At 33.0% G+C, this 20,000-nt stretch overlaps 1 protein-coding gene across 1 annotated transcript in view; it reads right to left on the bottom strand.

The window, feature by feature from the left end:
• Nucleotides 1-3,324: 3,324 nt before the first annotated feature.
• The window catches only part of LOC106874359 (extracellular matrix protein 3), a 552,330-nt gene continuing 535,654 nt past the window's right edge, over nt 3,325-20,000 (bottom strand). The window contains exons 16-25 of the mRNA XM_014922070.3: nt 18,615-18,779; nt 17,356-17,650; nt 16,278-16,377; nt 11,355-11,547; nt 10,834-10,938; nt 10,396-10,523; nt 9,873-10,128; nt 9,458-9,645; nt 6,981-7,127; nt 3,325-4,193 (exon numbers count right to left, since the gene is read on the bottom strand). Of these exons, the coding sequence (XP_014777556.2) occupies nt 3,738-4,193; nt 6,981-7,127; nt 9,458-9,645; nt 9,873-10,128; nt 10,396-10,523; nt 10,834-10,938; nt 11,355-11,547; nt 16,278-16,377; nt 17,356-17,650; nt 18,615-18,779 (2,033 nt within the window). The 3' untranslated portion in view covers nt 3,325-3,737. The remainder of the gene's footprint in view (nt 4,194-6,980; nt 7,128-9,457; nt 9,646-9,872; nt 10,129-10,395; nt 10,524-10,833; nt 10,939-11,354; nt 11,548-16,277; nt 16,378-17,355; nt 17,651-18,614; nt 18,780-20,000) is intronic.

Consider the following 20,000-nt stretch of genomic DNA (forward strand, 5'->3'; position numbering starts at 1 on the left):
AAGAAAAATTGGTGGAATCCAGAATTTGAGAAACTTTGAAGAAGACAAAATAAAAAAAAATAAAAATTCAAAAGATGGGGCAAAAGATTTCTATAATTAAGGGCAAAAAATCCGAAAAAAAAAAAAATTTTACTGTCTCTACAAGAGGAAAATTTTTCGAACCAGTTCTAGCACAGCATGTATTAAACAGTTATCATATCACAGTTGGATGGGGTTAGGGAAGATGGGATATGGTTTCTATTGAGCAGTTTATCACAGAGTGATTGTCAGTGTGAAAAAGGAACATTTCTCATCTTGTACTTCAAAAGTTGGGTAACTGACTTTGGTAGGAATATATAGCAAGCTAGCGATAAAATTTAATTGAAGAAAAAAAAAACAAAAACATTAACATAAATACAAAAAACGAAAAAAACTACAAACAATTAGAACTGTCTTTAGTCTTTTGATTTGGAAGTTTGGATTTGGTCTTAGCAGAGGTATAAACTGTTATGTTTCATTTATTTTTATTTTTTTATTTTCATATATTCTTTCAAGAACTAAAAGGAAACTAATAAACAATAGGAGTGTATATATATACAAACATACATACATATATATATATACATACATAAACAGAGCATGAAAAGATTGCTTGTAGGTTCATGGTGTATTTTATAAATATGCCTAGTTAAAGTATCCTAAAAGCATGAAACTATTGTAAGATCTTTCGACATGTGTATTAAATTGATATATATATATATATATATATATATATATATACACACATATAAGATCAGTCAGTTGTTCATAAAGTCTAACAAAAAACACACCCTAAAAAGTTTTTGGAGCAGAAATCTTTTGCATAGTTGTTAGTTATGGCTGGTCAGAAACCAAGTGTAACTCTCTGATTGGCCGTAACATAACCAATGATAACAACATATATGTGTATATATATATATATATATATATATATGTGTATATATATATATATATATATATATATATATATATATATATATATATATATATATATATATATATATATATATGTATATATAACATACTTATGTGTGTGTCTGCATATATATATAAACATATAAATATATGACTATATAAATAATGTGTCATATATAAACATACACAAATGCACACACACATACTTATACATATGCACACATGTCACGCACTCATACATGTACATATGACACACTAATGGTTTCATTTCATATAGACCCTTAATTTTCTTAATTGCTTCCAATGAAAGTGAGCTAATTGATGAATTACATGCGGTAATTGATCAGAAAAGATATTCTATCTAGAGAGGGAGCCTGAGTTTAATGTTTCTCATTCATGTCAAGAACACTAGACTAGAGAGGCTATTCATTAAAATGAAATCATTAAAGCTGCTAACAGACATTGGAATAACCAATCAATTATTAATACCCGCTAATTAAGTTTGAAGACTTTAAACAGCTGTAGATAATGCCAAGGTTTTGTGCCCATAAATAAACCATAAAGAGATTGACATTTGTTGTTGTTGTTGCTGTTATTGTTGTTGTTCTCGATGGTTTTGTTTTGTCTACTAGTTTCTTTTTATCTATTCATGGCTCTTTTAATACAGGGCAACATGTGTCAGTTATGACATTCATGACTGAATCCATATGATTGATTTTTTTTTATAGTATTTTCCTAATTTCTATAACAAAAAAACATATTAAAAAGGAAATTATACAAATAAATGAATAAATAAAATTTCATGAACACCAAAATGCAAGTATGTGTGTGTGTACATATGTATTTATGTATGTGCATATATATATATATATATATATATATATATGTATGTATTAAATGTCAAAATTTGTCAACAAAAGCAAGAAAGGGCACTCAATATTTGGTGTTTGTGATTTAGTTAATCTGAATGATTTTGTTCAAGACTTGAGTTTCATGCTATTGCAATTTTCAGGCAAGAACTATTTTAACTATTTTCTCTCAGTATTCTTGTTGGTTCTATATATATCTGAATAGGTTCATTCTATAGTTATAGTTTTAAAATTTTTATTAGCTGATTTCTAATGCTTTATGAGATGTGTCATTATTTCATTTGCTAAGTTCATTGATTGTACCTTTTCCATGGATTGGCTTCACTGATGTTATTCTATATATTGTCCTTCAAATTCTGTTGGTCTGAAGTTATTTTTATGAAATTAATTATCTAAATATCATTGCCATTGGTCAGTTCAATAGTCAAGCTCTTTATCTGTGTAATCAAATCCAGTTTTTCAAACCTGTCTCATGTTTAACTAGAACTGTTTATTTGTTTTTTTCCCCTTATTCATTGGTTCATTCAGTAATTGTCTTGTATTTGCCTGTTGATTACATTGTTTATATCCTGCCTGGTTAATGTTGGTCTGTCTACTTCGTAAATTATTATTTCAACATCACTAAAGATATCTGACAGCACTGAAGATATTTTCAGTATATTCTGAGAGTTTGTGTACATGGGTTGCATTATATCTCCCATTTCATGACCCTAATATATCATGTTTACTTTTCGCAAAATTTTGTTGTCATTATTTTGATGTTAGCATTTTTCTACCTCTACTGGTATTTACCCTGCTGTTATATTAGTGGGTATTTACATTATTTGTAGATCAGAGCAGGATGCAATTATGCAACAAACAAGTGGAGACAAAACAACTATTGAACTGGTCAACAAGAAATGATGTGCAGGTATGAAATTTCAAAAATGCAACTTTGTTCTAACAAGGTACAAAAAAATGTTATACAGATAAGCAATAGTAAAGTACATAAGTAAAAAAATAGAACAACAGGAAATGAAGGAACAACCATGGACAATGCCCTGATAAAAGAACATTAGAAAGGAGTTAAAAGAAATGATAGCTACAACAAAAGACTGAACTTGTTCTGATACACACACACACACACCCACACACACACACACACACACACACACACACACACACACACACACACACATATATGATATATATATATATATATATATATATATATATATATATAAAAGCAACCCAAATACCAACTGAGAACAGTTCTTGCCTGTGGATTGCAGTGACATCAAACTCAAGTTGAGAGAAAAATAAAATTAAATTAAAAAAAAAGGATTCAGTTCATATAAATCCATTTTATGTGTTTGTGTCTGCAAGTGTGTATTTAGCAAAACTGAGTTTCATTAGTTGTGGTGTCTCAGATATTTAGTTATCAAAAAATTGCTGTTTTCAATTTAGAATGCCTTTAGAGTTATGCCCATTAAAACCATTTAAGACAGACATTTAGCAAATGTTCCTTCATTTTAAAGAAACCTTTTTTTTTTAACAAATGTTTATTCGTATTTCCCTTCAAAAAAATAAAAGAAAAATGAATCAAGTATTATTTGTGAAATTGTTTATAAAATGGACTTTTTCCCATAAAACTGGTTCAGAATTTTACCTCTAGAATTCAAGCAAATATTTGCTATATTTTATTTTAATGTATTTTTTTTTCCATTAGAAGGACAGTAAACAGAGCATGGAAAAAGATGGTTAATTTCATCTTAATACCATCAGGTTTGGCAATGTCACATCACTTTGATGATTCTTTAAGAAATATAACTTATTGCCAAATTGCCATAACCATTCTTAGTGAATGAATGTAAGTTCCAGAATGAGCATTCAAGTTTTCTGATTGCATTCATATGAGATTATGGATTTCAAATCGAGATCTTAGTCCCCAGCATATTATACTTCAGTTTTTTCTGTGTCAAACTTTGCATTGTGGTTTGCATACACTATCTGGGCTTTGCCTCCTGTTGATGAAAACGTGTTTGCTGGGGAATGAGGTGGTGTAGATGTCTTTCTTTTTTGGTGTAAGAAAACAATAATTCCAACAATAAACAGCAGAAGGAGAACTGCAATTGTCACGAAAATAGGAACCATTGGGAATGATTCCACTCTTTTGTTGGTGCCACGCTCCAGTGGTTTTCCTTGAGGATCCAGTAAGATGAAGGCCATATTTGTGCCTTTACCATCAATTCCAACACCTTCTATATCAACTGTGGACCGTTTGGGACGATGTCCGGAATGATGAACTTTCACATTGTGATATTCAATACTGCGTTTGCCCATAATCGATGCATTCTCTTGAGAACGAATTGTGTATATGACATGGAGGAACCAAGGGCGAATTGGACTAACCTGAAATAAAAGAAAGATTTGCAGAGATGAACATGTGTAAAATAGAAATTATAAACTGCAATTGGAAGAACTATATATGTGTGTAATTGGTATAAACATGTTTATGTGTATATGTATATGTGTAGGTGTGTGTATTGAAAACTTCCTTCCAAAAAATTTGTGATTTCTTTTCTTTTTAAATGTTTTAAAAAATATAATTGATCATATTTATTTTATGAAAATCTTTCTTTAAATATTGTGACTGTATCAAAGACTTTTTTAAAGATATATATATATATATATATATATGTGTATGTATGTTTTTAAAGAAGATTAAAAGTAGCAAAACACAACTGAAAAAATTACTCAGTACCAAAGTATTGTAGTTCAGTCAAATATTTTATTTGACAGAAATACAATATTTCTGTCAAAGCTGTCAAAGTTTCACCAATAACAGCTTGTCAAACAATGAAAAAAATAAGGGCAATGTAAACAAGAACAAAGATGAGAAATAGTATAAAGAGAAAAAAACTATACAGAATGTGATAGAAGATAGGCAGTTATGAAAGAATCTATAAAAATTTAAATAGAGTAGTGTTAATCAAAAGGAAAAAAAATTAGCTGGACTTTATGTTTTCAAAAGAAATTGGAAATGAAAGACACTGCTTGTATGATGATGATTCTTGTTTACAGCTATCATATGATGTCAAGACAAGAAGAGCAAACATTGTATATTGGGTGCTTGTTTTTACAGCTGTTAGGGTCCCTGCTAAAATGATTCAATAAGACAATTACTCAGAATGTGGTTTGTTATCTATCAAATGTTATCTATCAAATGAAGGGAATGTTCTTTATGCTGCATATCTCGTTTCTCTGTTTGTTTTTTTCGTTGTTCGAAAAAAAAGTTCGTTTTCATTCTGTCTACATTTGTTTGATGTCCTGTATCCATATATGCATGTATGTATATATATATATATATATATATATATATATATATATATATATATATATATATATATGTATATATATATATATATATATATATATATATATATATATATATATATATGTAGGTATGTACATATATGTATGTATATATGCATATATTTATATATTATTTATATATGTATGTATGGATGCCCTTATTCTTGTATATATATATATATATATATATATATATATATATATATATATATATATATAGTGAAGTGTATTGCCACTTAAGTGTGGCTGACCCCTAGGGGTGGATGTTACTGTTGCTTTAGGGGTCAGCCACACTTAAGTGGCAATACACTTCACTTTATCGTGCAGTTACTGTTAATACTTCATTTAGAGAATTAACATTGCTTATATATATATCATCATCATCATCATCATCGTTTAACGTCCGCTTTCCATGCTAGCATGGGTTGGACGATTTGACTGAGAACTGGTGAAACCGGATGGCAACACTAGGCTCCAATCTAATTTGGCAGAGTTTCTACAGCTGGATGCCCTTCCTAACGCCAACCACTCAGAGAGTGTAGTGGGTGCTTTTATGTGTCACCTGCACGAAAACGGCCACGCTCGAAATGGTGTCTTTTATGTGCCACCTGCACAAGCCAGTCCAGGGGCACTGGCAACGATCTCGCTCGAAAATCCTACAGGAGCCAGTCAGGCGGTACTGGCAACGGCCACGCTCAAAATGGTGCATCTCATGTGCCACCCGCACAAGAACCAGTCCAGGGGCACTGGCAACGATCTTACTTGGCTTGCCGGGTCTTCTCACGCACAGCACATTTCCAAAGGTCTCGGTCAGTAGTCATCGCCTCGGTGAGGCCCAATGTACGAAGGTCTTGCCTCACCACCTCAGCCCAGGTCTTCCTGGGCCTACCTCTTCCACGGGTTCCCTCAACTGTTAGGGTGTGGCACTTTTTCACGCAGCTATCCTCATCCATTCTCACCACATGTCCATACCAGCGCAATCGTCTCTCTTGCACACCACAACTGATGCTTCTAATGTTCAGCTTTTCTCTCAAGATACTTACACTCTGACGGGTATTCACATTGACATTACACATCCAACGGAGCATACTGGCTTCATTCCTTGCGAGCTTACGTATGTCCTCAGCAGTTACAGCCCATGTTTCACTGCCATGTAGCATGGCTGTTCGTACGCATGCATATATATATATATATATATATAAATTAAATATACAGGTATACTATTGACAATCCAATAATTTATTTATATTACAATACAATGACTATAATATAACATAACATAATATTATATAACATAGATAATTATAAAAACCTTTGTCTTGGCTTTTTATGGTTTTTATAATTATTTATTTTATATAATATTATGTTATATTATATCCATTGTATTTAATGTAATATTGTAATATAAATAAATTATTGGATTGTCAATAGAATATCTCTATATTTAATTCATCTTTTTAATTGAATTATACCAATATTTATATGGTATCCACCTGACATACCAGTGAGTTGGATGGTTAACACACCCCCTTGAAGGATCTCTTTTCCTCAGTTTGTTACTTTATATATATGTATATATATATATAATATATATATATGTGTGTGTATGTATGTATGTATGTATGTATGTACATACATACATATATATTATATATAGTGGGTGTCTGTACAGTATTCCTGTCTACCAAATTCACTCTCAAGTCCTTGGTAGGTCTGGGACTATAGAAGAAGACACCCTCCTAAAGTTCTACAGAGTAGGACTGAACCTAAAACAGCATGTATACAGCCATACTTTGAAATGTTGAGAAACTGCATTTGTCTTACCTGAAACAAAGGTGCAGAGGAGAACGTGAATCCATCAGCACCAGGTGTTTTGGTGAGTCTGAAAGCCGTAGAGTCTTCCCTTGCAAACGTAGCATTGAAAGAGACGTTGTGAAATAGTTTATCAGTTGTATATGGGGCAGCTCGGTCCTGTAATTACAGTTAGATATTTTTGAAAAAACAAAGAAATCAATATCATAATTATTGTTATTAAATGTTGTTGTGTCTGGGGAGAGTCATATTGCCTTAATATCTAACACACTCACTGGTTCAATTTCCACTCATTTATTATTTATGTTTTTTTTCGTTTTTTTTCCTTGTTTTTGCAACTTTGTCAATGGATGTTGTGAACAGTCATTGACAAGGCTGCAATAACAACAAAAATTATGGAAAAGATAAAACATAAATGAGTGTAAATTGAACCGGTGAGTGTGTTAGATATTAACGCAGGATGACTCTTCAGAAACAGCAAAATTTGTTTCAACACACGAATTCACATAAAGAATCTTGCAAACCAGATACAAAACGAAGTATGTTATTAAATGTTAATATTGTTAATAACATAAACAGTATGTGTCTTTTGGAATTATTTATTTTCCAATACCCTTGTTGCTTTTAATGTGCTGGTGTATCTCAGGCAACATGGCTACAGTATAGGATAGTAAAACAATGGGGTAATGCTGTTAGGAGGAAATGTTGGGAAGGTAAAAAGAGGAGGGTGGAATACTGTAACTGAATAAATGAAGAGAAGTTTAAAGAAGTTCAAGAACAAGACAAGCAATTAGGAAATTGCTCTTAATCTATGACAGGACTTTTTAAACTTTTAAAACTGGAGACACACTTTAATGATTTTATTATCTCTTATATTACATTATTATTGCGGAGATGTACTTGCATAGCAAGTGACCTGATCTGAGATCGTGTGCAGCGAGGAAGGTGTTTAGGAGCCATTCAAAATAACACACAAAAACCGTTAGATTCACTTCAACATTCAAATTTAATTTGTCAAAATATTTTCTTCGCTTTGAGACCACAAACTGTTCACTGACAAAGTTCTGTGCTGCATCTCTTATTATTATAATCTTGTGTTATATAATTTTCTAAAAATCACATAACACATATATAGCTGTTACTCCATTGGTTAAGACAACAAGGATTCCAGTGCATCCGATCAAAGGAACAACCTGCTCATGAAATCAATGTGCATGTGACTGAGCACTCTACAGACACAGGTACCCTTAACATAGTTCTTAAGAAGATTCAGCATGATACAGAATGTGGCAAGGCTGGCCCTTTGAAATACAGGTACTACTCAGTTTTGCCAGCTGAGTAGACTGTAGCTATGAGAAATAAAGTGTCTTGCTCAAGGACACAAATTGTCACCAAGAATTGAACTCATGACCGTATGATCATGAGTCGAATACGCTAACCACTAAGTCACACTCCTTCATTGTTGTTGGCACTCTGTCGCTTACGATGTCGAGGGTTCCATTTGATCCGATCAACAGAACAGCCTGCTCGTGAAATTAAGGTGCAAGTGGCTGAGCACTCCACAGACATGTGTACCCTTGACATATTTCTCGGGGATATTCAGCGTGACACAGTGTGACAAGGCTGACCCTTTGAATTACAGGCACAACAGAAACAGGAAGTAAGAGTGAGAGAAAGTTGTGGTGAAAGAGTACAGCAGGGTTCGCCACTATCTCCTACCGGAGCCTCATGGAGCTTTAGGCGTTTTCGCTCAATAAACACTCACAACGCCCGGTCTGGGAATCAAAACCACGATCCTATGACCGCGAGTCCGCTGTCCTAACCACTGGGCCATTGCGCCTCCACGTACTAGATATATATAAATAGGCTAATTTAGCTATTTCTCCACAGATGGAAAAAAATTATGAACAGCCTTAAATGACTATTGGACCTTACCAAATTCTTATCAGACATGTCTACATTAATTTGACCAATCCCAGAGAAAGGGAGTCACCAATCTGTTTATATGTTCAACAATTCCAGAAGTTACAGAGAACTGGGATTACTAATTTGCATACTGCAAGTTTTAACGCTTTATTTTTTGGATCAGAGACCTGTCAATAAGGATTTCAGTCCACACAGTATGAAGGTATGATATGATATATGTTACCTATATGTGAACACAATCCTTTTCATATAATTTTTATATAATTTAGCTTTAAGGTTGCACTCATACTGACCAGCCAGTGACTGAGCTTTTATAGGGTACTTCAGATTGTTAGAAATAGCAAGCAATTCTCCCTGATGTTGCACCCTACTGTTCTTAAAAATGGAAGGACACATTGATGATTGCAGTCCTGCACTGCACACTCTAAGTCTAATTATAGTATTCAATAAACCATAGCCAGGTTCAAATTTAGCTCATTGGCCATAATGAAAAAAACTTAAATGAAAATTCTAAAATTTAGTTAAGATGAGAAAGAATTTAAAAATAAGAGGAAGAATCTTACCAATATTTTGAAAACATATTGCAAATTGGCAGATCTCTCAACACAGCCATATTCTTGATTTTGTGGATCATATTTTGGAATGTAACCCATCTGGCCAGAACAGAGGAAAACCATTTCAAGATTGAGATAGGAAGGATCTCTTTGACTGATAATAGGGTCAGTGTTAATACGTCCATAAATAGGGTTTCCTAGAAAGGTAAAGATAAATAGATAAGTAAATATATATATATAAATATATAGATAAATAAATGAATTAAAATCAATTCCAGCATCATGTAGTTATTTGAAGAATATATGAAGAATACTGAAATTTTACCAACTTCAACAAATTTTCAATCATTAAAAACACAAAAGAAAAAAGTATTTATTTAATTAATAAAATAAGATACAAAGAAACAAGTTTCAGTTCATTTACCATAAGTAAAAACATCATTATTTGCAGAACTTATTGAATTTTCTCCAAGCCAGATATCTCGCTTCTGTGTCAAATGGAATTCTGTATTGAGGCTGAAACGTGCTGGAACTGGATCTGAGATTTGCTGTAAACGTATTGGTAAATCAAAGGATATGGTTTCTTGAGGTTCACAAGACACAGCATTATTGAATTCTTCACTTAAAGGTAGTGTACAGGACACCAGTTTAACTTTGTATTGACCAGAATAATCATCGATCTGAAATGATAAGTTAACATTTTATTATTACATCATTTATTTTAACTATCAGTTGCAAAAAGGTAAAAAAAAAATTAACAAGCTGAACTAAATGTCAAATAGTACCAAATTACATGTATTTTTAAATTGTATTGTATGCATGGATTAAAACCATATTACATGTATTTTAAACTGTAAAACATATTTTGAATATAGTTAATTGTGATTATTGCAGTTCACATGAATTAATGTGAAACAGTGAGGAAAAATATAATTAGAAATACTTACACCAAAATCTGATGTGAAGCGCCAAGTCTGCACTGGCTCCTGATATGTTTGTTCACTTTGAAGAAGTTCCAGAGTAAAAGTGAGATCAGGATGGCTGATAGAAACCACCATTGATTCAATATCACTATCTAGAATTTACAAGAAGAAAACAAAATTTAGATATTTTGCATGTTGTGTTTCACTTGTGTGTGTTTGGGCGTGGGGGTGAATCTGCCAATTTTGTAATTGTGGGGAATGAAACTTGAGAAGAAATAATTAACTGTTCCAGCCTACCAAAGAAAACTTCTAGTTTGAAGATATAAATCTTAATTTTGAAAACGTTAACTAAACCCTTCAAGATAGTGCCCCAGCATGGGTAGAGTCCAACAACTGTTCATGATACAACTGAGTGGTGGTTAAAAGAAGAAAAACAAAAAGAAATTAAGAGAAGACATTTACCTAGATGTGAGGTAACAAAAAGCCCATGAAATAATGCTTTGCTCTTGAAATCTACTCTAAGTTTGCCATCATTCAAAATAGTCATACTGGAAGGATAGAGAACACCTGAAATAGAAAGCAAAGTTATGATCCATGTTGATGGTGATATAAACAAGGGGCTATTCTATAAGGTTTGGAGTTTGACACAGAAGTGAACTACACTGATGAAAAATAGCTATGACAACCCAAGTGAATATATATGCATTAATTGACTAAAAAAATTGAGACTAAATGAACATGTAGTTCAATGACTGACTACATTACTATTGTATATATTTTTAATGGATATTATTCAATGAATATAAGCTTCAATTAATTTAAAATAATTAATTATATTTGTATCATAATCTTTTTAGTCTTGGAAAATGGTTGAGAACTCTGATAGAAAATTCTTACGGACGTGTTTTTTATTAAAAACTTTTTTTAACTAAAACTCTATTCACAGTAGTGTGTATGAAGTAATAGATTTTGGCATATCTAACCTTTTTGTTTTGCTGGGGTATCAGAACCAATGCCATATTGCCACAGACTTGGTGTATCATAGGAGAATCTCATTGACAGTTGTGAACTAGTGTCAAAATGTTGCCAACCAACAGGAACGTCAGGTGAATGAAAGACATACGATAAATACAAAGGAAGCTTCAGCGTCATAAATGATTGCTTGGATTCGGGGATCTAGAGAAGAAAAAAACCCCAAAAAAAAACGAAATAAAGGATTAAATATGGTAAATGATATTTATTATATCTTATTGAATTCTGTAGAATGTATATTAGAGGAATTCTCGATAAATCAGACGATACAAAGGCATACTTTCTGTTAGTAGATAATATAGAAGTATAGGAAAAAAAAAAGACATGCGCTTTTTTTTTAATAACGCAGAATCTAAGGGAAGTAATATAGGTATAAAAATATAGTAATTATTTCCCTTGACAAAATAATTCAATCGTTGTAAGGGGGATAACTGCATATGAAATAGTGTTTATCGGAAGGATTCCATAAGAATTTTCGTGCTTTAAAGATACGAAGTAAGTTTCATGAAGGTGAAATTTCAAGACACTCTATAGACTTCTGGTTCAAACATTCGCTAAAAATATAGGCACAACATCGCTGTATGGTCGAGAAGTTTGTTTCGTAATCATATGGTTATGAGTTCAATCCGGCTGCACAACACTTTTGATTTATTAATACGTTGTAAGTGGAACTTGGCATGCAGAAACTGAACATAAACTCATTACATGTGTGTATGGATGTATGTACGCGATGCGCGCGCACACACATATTTCTAAGTGTGTTTAATGTCTCTGTGTGTATAAACATATATATATATATATATATATATAGGGGACAATTTACGTAAAAACAACAGACGAAGACAGGTGGTGTAAACAACAAATGGATGTATTAGTATAACGCTCGGGAATAGAGAAAATCTTTAATGTTTCGAGCCTACGCTCTTCAACTGAAAGGAACACAGAAAGAAACAAGGAGAGATAAAAAATATAAGTGTAGTGGTCAGCGATCTATTATGGCGAATGATATATATATATATATATATATATATATATATATATATATATATATATATATATATATATATATATATCATTCGCCATGATAGATCGCTGACCACTACACTTATATATATATATATAAATATATATATATATATATATATATATATATATCGTTGGCAAAAAACATAAATCCGAAAGAAGAAGCATACTCTAAGATGTGGAGCAGTATATATTAACATTGGGGAAGGCCATAAACCAGCCTCCACCATTTTGAATATATATATATATATATATATATATATATATATATATATATATATATATATATATATATATATATATATGAGTACACCTCAGTGCTTGATTGGTACTTATTTTATTGACCTCGAAAAGATAAAAGGCAAAGTTGACTTCAGTAAAATATGTGCTCAGTATGTAAAGACAAACAAAATACTGCTGAGTATTGTGTCTGGCAATCAAACAATTCTGCCAGCTTCCTGCCTCAAATGACTAATTAGATACTATAATCGCAGATACACTTTATAAATGAAAAAGTATATATAAGTGCCAATTGCTAAACATGGAAGGGACATGTAGAAGAGGTATACTAAAGAAAACCCGGGATCAAGTGGTGAAAACTGACATCACGATATTTTGCCTCTCAGAGGGAACAACAGAGAACAAATATGAATGGTATTACACTGTGCTTGAGAAGACCCAACCATCTTAGCAGAAATGAGGATCTGTCAAGCCTTCCCCCACAATTCATCTTCTGCTACACTGAACTGATATCTTCACTGGACTGATAACTGTGTCCTACTCATTCCCTATCTCTAATCATCTATCATGGTATCTTCACTCAGTAAACTTCCTATTCTGTCACTTATTCATATGGTACCTAGACCTCACATCTCTCTCTCTCGCTCTCTTTCCCTGTAGGTAAACCATGTATTCACCTCTTCAGCAAGATACCTGCTCCTCTCCCTCTATCATAGTTTCTAATTTCACAAGTCTATACCCAATTCATTTGAGGGGTCTTAGCTTGTGGGTACCTGCCAACTTCATTGGTGCTAGTGCCACATAAAAAGCACCCAGTGCTTAGTATTAGCGGTTGGCATTAGGAAGGGCATCCAACTGTAGAAATCATGCCAGAACAGACAGAACCTGGCAGAGCCCTCTGGCTCATCTGTTCTTGTCAACCATCCAACCAGTGCCAGCATGGAAAAAGGAATGTTGAATGATGATGATGATGATGATGATGATATATATATATATGTATATATGATATGTGCATGCTATCTATCTATCTATCTATCTATCTATCTATCTATCTATCTATCTATCTATCTATCTATCTACACACACACACATAGACATACAATATACATACATACATATATATATATATATATATATATATATATATATATCCATGCCAGTGGCATGTAAAAAGTACCCACTACACTCTGGCTTGCCAGCCCTCAGTCAAACCGTTCAACCCATGCCAACAACAACGATGATGATGATGATGATTTATATATATGCACATACATACATGCACACACACATACACACACAAACACACACCATAAAGTGTATTGTCAGTCTCTTTATCTTGTCTCCCAAGAAAGTAATTAATGTGCAGAGTAAGCATGTTTCTTGGAGAGCAGCAACAGAGTTCAATGTGCTGTGACATACTTTAATGGAACAATCACAGTATAAAAACTAAACTCTTTACTGATTCAGCCTGGAAGCGGGTGGTGGGGGGGGAGAAAAAGGGAGAAAATTAGGAAAATGTGCGGGAAGAGTTAGATGAATGTAATTAAGATGTGCCAATGGAAATTAGTTGGAAATGCCAACAGTGCAGTAACATATCATTCTATAATTGGTATTTAATAGAACCAAAGTAAATAACTATACAAGCCAAACAGAATGCAGTTATTATCCTTAATTTGATGGTTGTTATTCAATTACTGTAGTGGCAGGTGCCGGAGTTGGGACAGTTATGTTCTCAGTAGGCTGAAGCTGTAATGAGTAGACTTTACCCCCATAAACCAGCATAAAGGAAATGAATAGATGTATTTATTTTTGTTAACTTTCAAAGCTGGGTATAGATGGAAGTGAGATCAGCTCCACCCAGTCGACTTGTCCTAAATACTCAAAGTCATGGATTTTCAAATGAATTTTAACTCTCGCCCCCTTTTTTTTTTTTACTAACACATTCTCAGTGCCCCTGTTGCTACAATTCAACCAAATTAAATACACTACAAGAAAAAAAAAAAAAAAAAAAAAAAAAAAAAAATTTGCAGACAGGTTGATTACCATTAAAAGACTATTTGCACATAAGTTTTTTCATCAATATATATGGAATTTCTAACAAGATTTTCATCAGTAGCAATATTGCCAGATGATTCACACACAGAACAATGCACAAAAATAATTTTGAAAATTAGGGCAATTAAAAGAAGCAACTATTGTCTCCTACTATTCCCTTTGTCTCTGGTACCCATATAACCTTTTCTACAGTTTCCAGGAGGTGGCACCACCCTGCTGCTCTATATCGGGGTACATATTTAAAAAATCTATTTCATTGTTTGATTTTATGTTTTAATGAAAAGTTTCTGCAATTTTCATGCGATAAATACTATAAAAATGAAATTATCCAGTATTGTCTCAACAACTGATGAATTTCTGTACTCCCTGCCATCATTACTGTATCCTTTCAATATGACTCACTCTTATCATTCCTCATCTTCATTGCTATCAATAACTCTCTACATCATATTATTCTCCCCATCACTCATTATATTATTCATTTCTCTCTCCCTCTCTCTCTCTTCAACTTCTTTTATTTTCTCTTCTATTACTTTGTCCTATCTGTCCTATCATTCTCTTCTGCTATCCCACCAATCTTGCTTTTTTGTATTCCACCTCCTTACCAGTAACCAACATATAGCTGCCCTCTATTTCATTACTATCTCTTCTATCACCTTATCACTTCTGTTTCTCTTCCTGTCCTCTATTATAATCTCTCTCCTACCAACCTATTGCCTTGGTTCTTTCTATTTCATCATTCTTCCTTCTAGTTACCCTTTCTGTCATATTGCCTTGAATAAATTGAAATAATGTAGAGTAAAGGGGATTCTTCACACTTGCCAAGAGTAAAGCAGTCTCTCTAATACTGGTGTCATGATAATATCCACCCGCTACGCTCTCTGAAACAGATGGTGAATGACTGGAGATGATGTAGAGCAGAGAAGATCCTTTGGTCTTGTAAACAACAAGACAATCTCTCTTTCACAGGTACCATGATAAAATGCACTGAATACTCTCTGTAAAGTGGTTGCTGTTAGGAAGGGCATCCAGCCATAGACACTATGCCAAAAATAAAATATATGAATGAGCTGTGATTCCTACACATCTCAGCAGGGAGTAACTCCAAATAAGAACTAATGCAGTCTATCATGACCCATCTGACCCAAGAAAGTATTGAAAATCGATGTTGCTTGCTGCTGGTGTATATATATATATATATATATATATATATATATATATATACACACACACACACACACACACACATATATATATATATATATATGTATATATATATATATATATATATATATATATATATATATATATATATATATATATATATATATATATATATGACAGGCTTCCACACAATTTCATCAATCAAATTCGCTCATACGGCATGCATGCAGGTATGTATGTATGTATGTATATATATGTTTGTATGTATGTGTGTGTGTATGTATGTATGTATGTATGTATGTATGTATGCATGTATGTATGTATGTATTATGTATGCATGTATGTATGTATGTATGTATGTAGATAGACAGATAAAGTTTCAAATTACTTACTTCATTATCAGAGGATATTTCACTAGAACAGATGGTGATTAATTCAGACATAGCATAATAACTGGTGAATTCCCAAAGACATGTCTCCAAATTTAGGTTTCTGAAAGTAAAATTTTAAATAAAAGAACAACATGAATGCATTATTTTATTGAACTTAACAAGTTTGAATTCAGAATGTAAATAGAGTTATAATAAATGCTGCTGATGTTTAGTCTCTAGCTCTACTGATTTTTATTTTCTTAGTATTTAACCTGTATAATATTATATTTAATATATATTATATAAATGTACTCAATGACAAATGTCTGAGACCTTTGGCAATATACAGTGCTTGAGAAGAAAACCCATCAAGCCAAGTGAAATCGTAGTCATGGCAAATACCAGTGTCACACAACTGGCACCCATGCTGGTGGCATGCAAATGCACCCATTACATTCTTGGAGTGGTTGGTGGTGTTAGGAAGGGCTTCCAGCCATAGAAACCATGCCAAATCAGACTAGAATCTGGTGCAGCCCCTTAGCTTACCGGCCCTGGTCAAACTGTCCAACCCATGCCAGCATGGACAATGGATGTTAAATGATGATGATGATTATACAGATATAATATTTTTTTAATAAATTATTGTTTCTACTAGGAAACCCAGAGTAGCTGTATTTGACAAGAATTGTGGTTTTTTGATACAACATTAATTATAAAATACAATATTTATTATGCTGTATGCTGTATTATATTCAAGATTCATATATCTTAAATATGTATATATTATTATAAGTATATGGAAATGAAAGCATAATTTGATGCATGACCACTAAAAGATTCATTCATCCTATATATCAAATATATCCATCCTGTTGGGTTTGATGTATCTCTATAATAATATTGATTTTTACTTACAGAAGGACATAATGAGTATAAGAAGTAAGAAGTGAAAGAGCTTAATTGAGAATTGAACCTTGAGTTTACTACTACTCTCTATTATTTGTAGTCTTCATCTCATCCTCATATCTGCCACAACATATTCATATATGTAAACATGTGTGCACATACATACATAATTACACAGAAAAATGGAACCAACCTGTAGAAACGAAGAGCAGACTTTCCTCTTAATTTGCCATTAAACTGGTATGGTTCTATCTCTTTTATATTATGGACACTCTGTGTCTGATTGCTAATAAATCCAAAGTTAGTTTGTATTTCATTATAGTCCAAAAGGTTTGAGCATCGATGCTGACCAATTCTGGTTCCATCCGGGCTGAGGATAAGTTCAAAATTGGATAAATGTCTTGTTGAAATTGCTGGTAGCATCCCATCTTGATGTGGAACAGTGACTGTAATTTGTATCTTGTTGGCATAAACAGAATCCTGAGAGCCTGGAATTGATAAAATTTTAAAATCTAATATGAACATTGAATAACTAAGTAACTCTGAAATCTGTTAATATTAGCAGAAATTGTGACTTTGTCAATGTTTGAATCAATAGGCTGGATTCTATATATTTTCCATTTACTGGTTCTTTATATGAAATATTATCTATAAATATTGGCCAATTTTGGAGTAAGTCACAAAATAAAGAGGAATCATAGTGCAAATCACAAAACGTAAAGTTATCATAAAATATTTGATCACAAAATGTGGGTGAAGGACTGTATGTGTGTCATGAAATAGAAAATGTGGTAGTCTTCTTATTTTAGCCATAAATGTAGTGTTGTCAGGTTTAAATTTACAATCTAGTCTTTGGATGACTTTAGTAGAGTTTCTCTGTTGTAAGTATTCAAATGAGGACTCAATCCCCACCCTGCCCATATTTTCCTGCAGACATTGACTGGTAGATTTTCAAGCTGGGAAATGGTCACACTAATCTCACCAGTCTTGTGAGGGTCCACAAAGGTGATAATAATTTATCGATAATAATAATCCTGTCTACTATAGGCTCAAAGCCTGAAATTTAGTAGGACGGGGTAAGTCGAGTACATTGACCCCAGTGTGTAACTGATGCTTATTTAATTGACCTTGAAAGGATGAAAGGTCAAGTTGACCTCAGCAGAATTTGAATATAAGGATGGAATGAGCTTATTGTATATAGTGGTTTTTGGACACTACAACTCACGAGAAAAGGGTCAAGGGGATAGAAAAACAGCTATAAGACAAGTAAAGATAAATGACACTGTGTGTGTGTGTGTGTGTGTGTGTACTCAACCACACATACACACACATGCACACAAACACACAATTACATACATAGCTGTTATGTGTGTCATATATAAATAACAAAAACTTCACTTTGACAGTGTATAAGAAAATAAATAAAAAAAAACATCTTGCTCAACAACTTACTGATGTATCTTAGTTTTGCAGAGAAGGGTTCAAAATCCAGAGAATTGGCATTCTGGGGTTTACAGAGTCCTTTGCCTGAACTGATAATAGTTGGGAAACTTAAAAGTTCCAAACCAGGGTCACCATCTACATTGACAGCTCGAGCACCACACTGAACTTCACTGCCTGAAAACCACAGAAAACAAGAACAAAAAAAAAAAAAAAAGAGTTACAAATGGTATTTTTCTAACTTTTGTGAAAGAAACAGAATTGGGGATAGAATTGGAGACAAACCCCATTTCATAATCAACATCAGCCTCTTTGATATCACAGGATATTGGGATTGAGAAGGGTAGCTGCAAATGTGATAGAGGCCAGACTCATCGTTTTTCTTTTACTTGTTTCAGTCATTTGACTGTGGCCATGCTGGGGTACTGCCTTGAAGGTTTTTAGTCAAATAAATCGACCCTGGGGCTTATTTTTTAAGCCTAGTACTTATTCTATTGGTCTCTTTTGCCGAACTGTTAAGTTACAGGGACATAAACACACCGACACCAGTTGTTGAGTGGTGGTGGGAGACAAACACAGACACAGATATATACATACACACACATATATAACCTCGTGGGCATCGGTACCATTTTCCTCTTTCTCCGTTCTTCCATTCTCCGAACTTTCCATCTTTCCGACGAAGGGCTACGCCCGAAACGTCATACACTCTCTCTTTCCTTTCCTGAGCGTCCAATAATACTATCCATATCACGTCCTCACTTTGTTGTTTTTTTGTTTTTTTGTTATTGTTTTTTTTAACTATATATATATATATATATATATATATATATATATATATATATATATATATGGCTGCGTGGTAAGAAGCTTGCTTCCCAACCATATGGTTCTGGGTTCAGTCCCACTGTGTGGTACCTTGGGCAAGTGCCTTTTACTATAGCCTCAGGCTGACCAAAGCCTTGTGAGTGGACTTGATAGATGGAAACTGAAAGAATCCCATTGTGTGTATATATATATATATATATATATATATATATATATATATATATATGTATGTATCTGTGTTTGTTCCCTCACCATTGCTTGACACCAATGTTGGTGTATTTATGTGCCCATAACTTAGCGGTTCAACAAAAGAGTCTGATAGAATAAGTACTAGGCTTATAAAAAATAAGTCCCGGGGTTGATTTGTTCAACTAAAGGTGGTCCTCCAGCACGGCTACAGTTAAATGACTGAAACAAGAAAAAGAATAAAAGAATATATATATATATATATATATATATATATATATATGTATATATATGTATGCATATACGATGGGCTACTTTCAGTTTCTGTCTATCAAATCCACTCACAAGACTTTGGTTGGTCCAAGGTTATACTAAAAGACGTTT

This window comes from Octopus bimaculoides, chromosome 2, assembly GCF_046866305.1.
Source record: "Octopus bimaculoides isolate indiv1 chromosome 2, ASM4686630v1, whole genome shotgun sequence".
Lineage (NCBI taxonomy): Eukaryota > Metazoa > Mollusca > Cephalopoda > Octopoda > Octopodidae > Octopus > Octopus bimaculoides.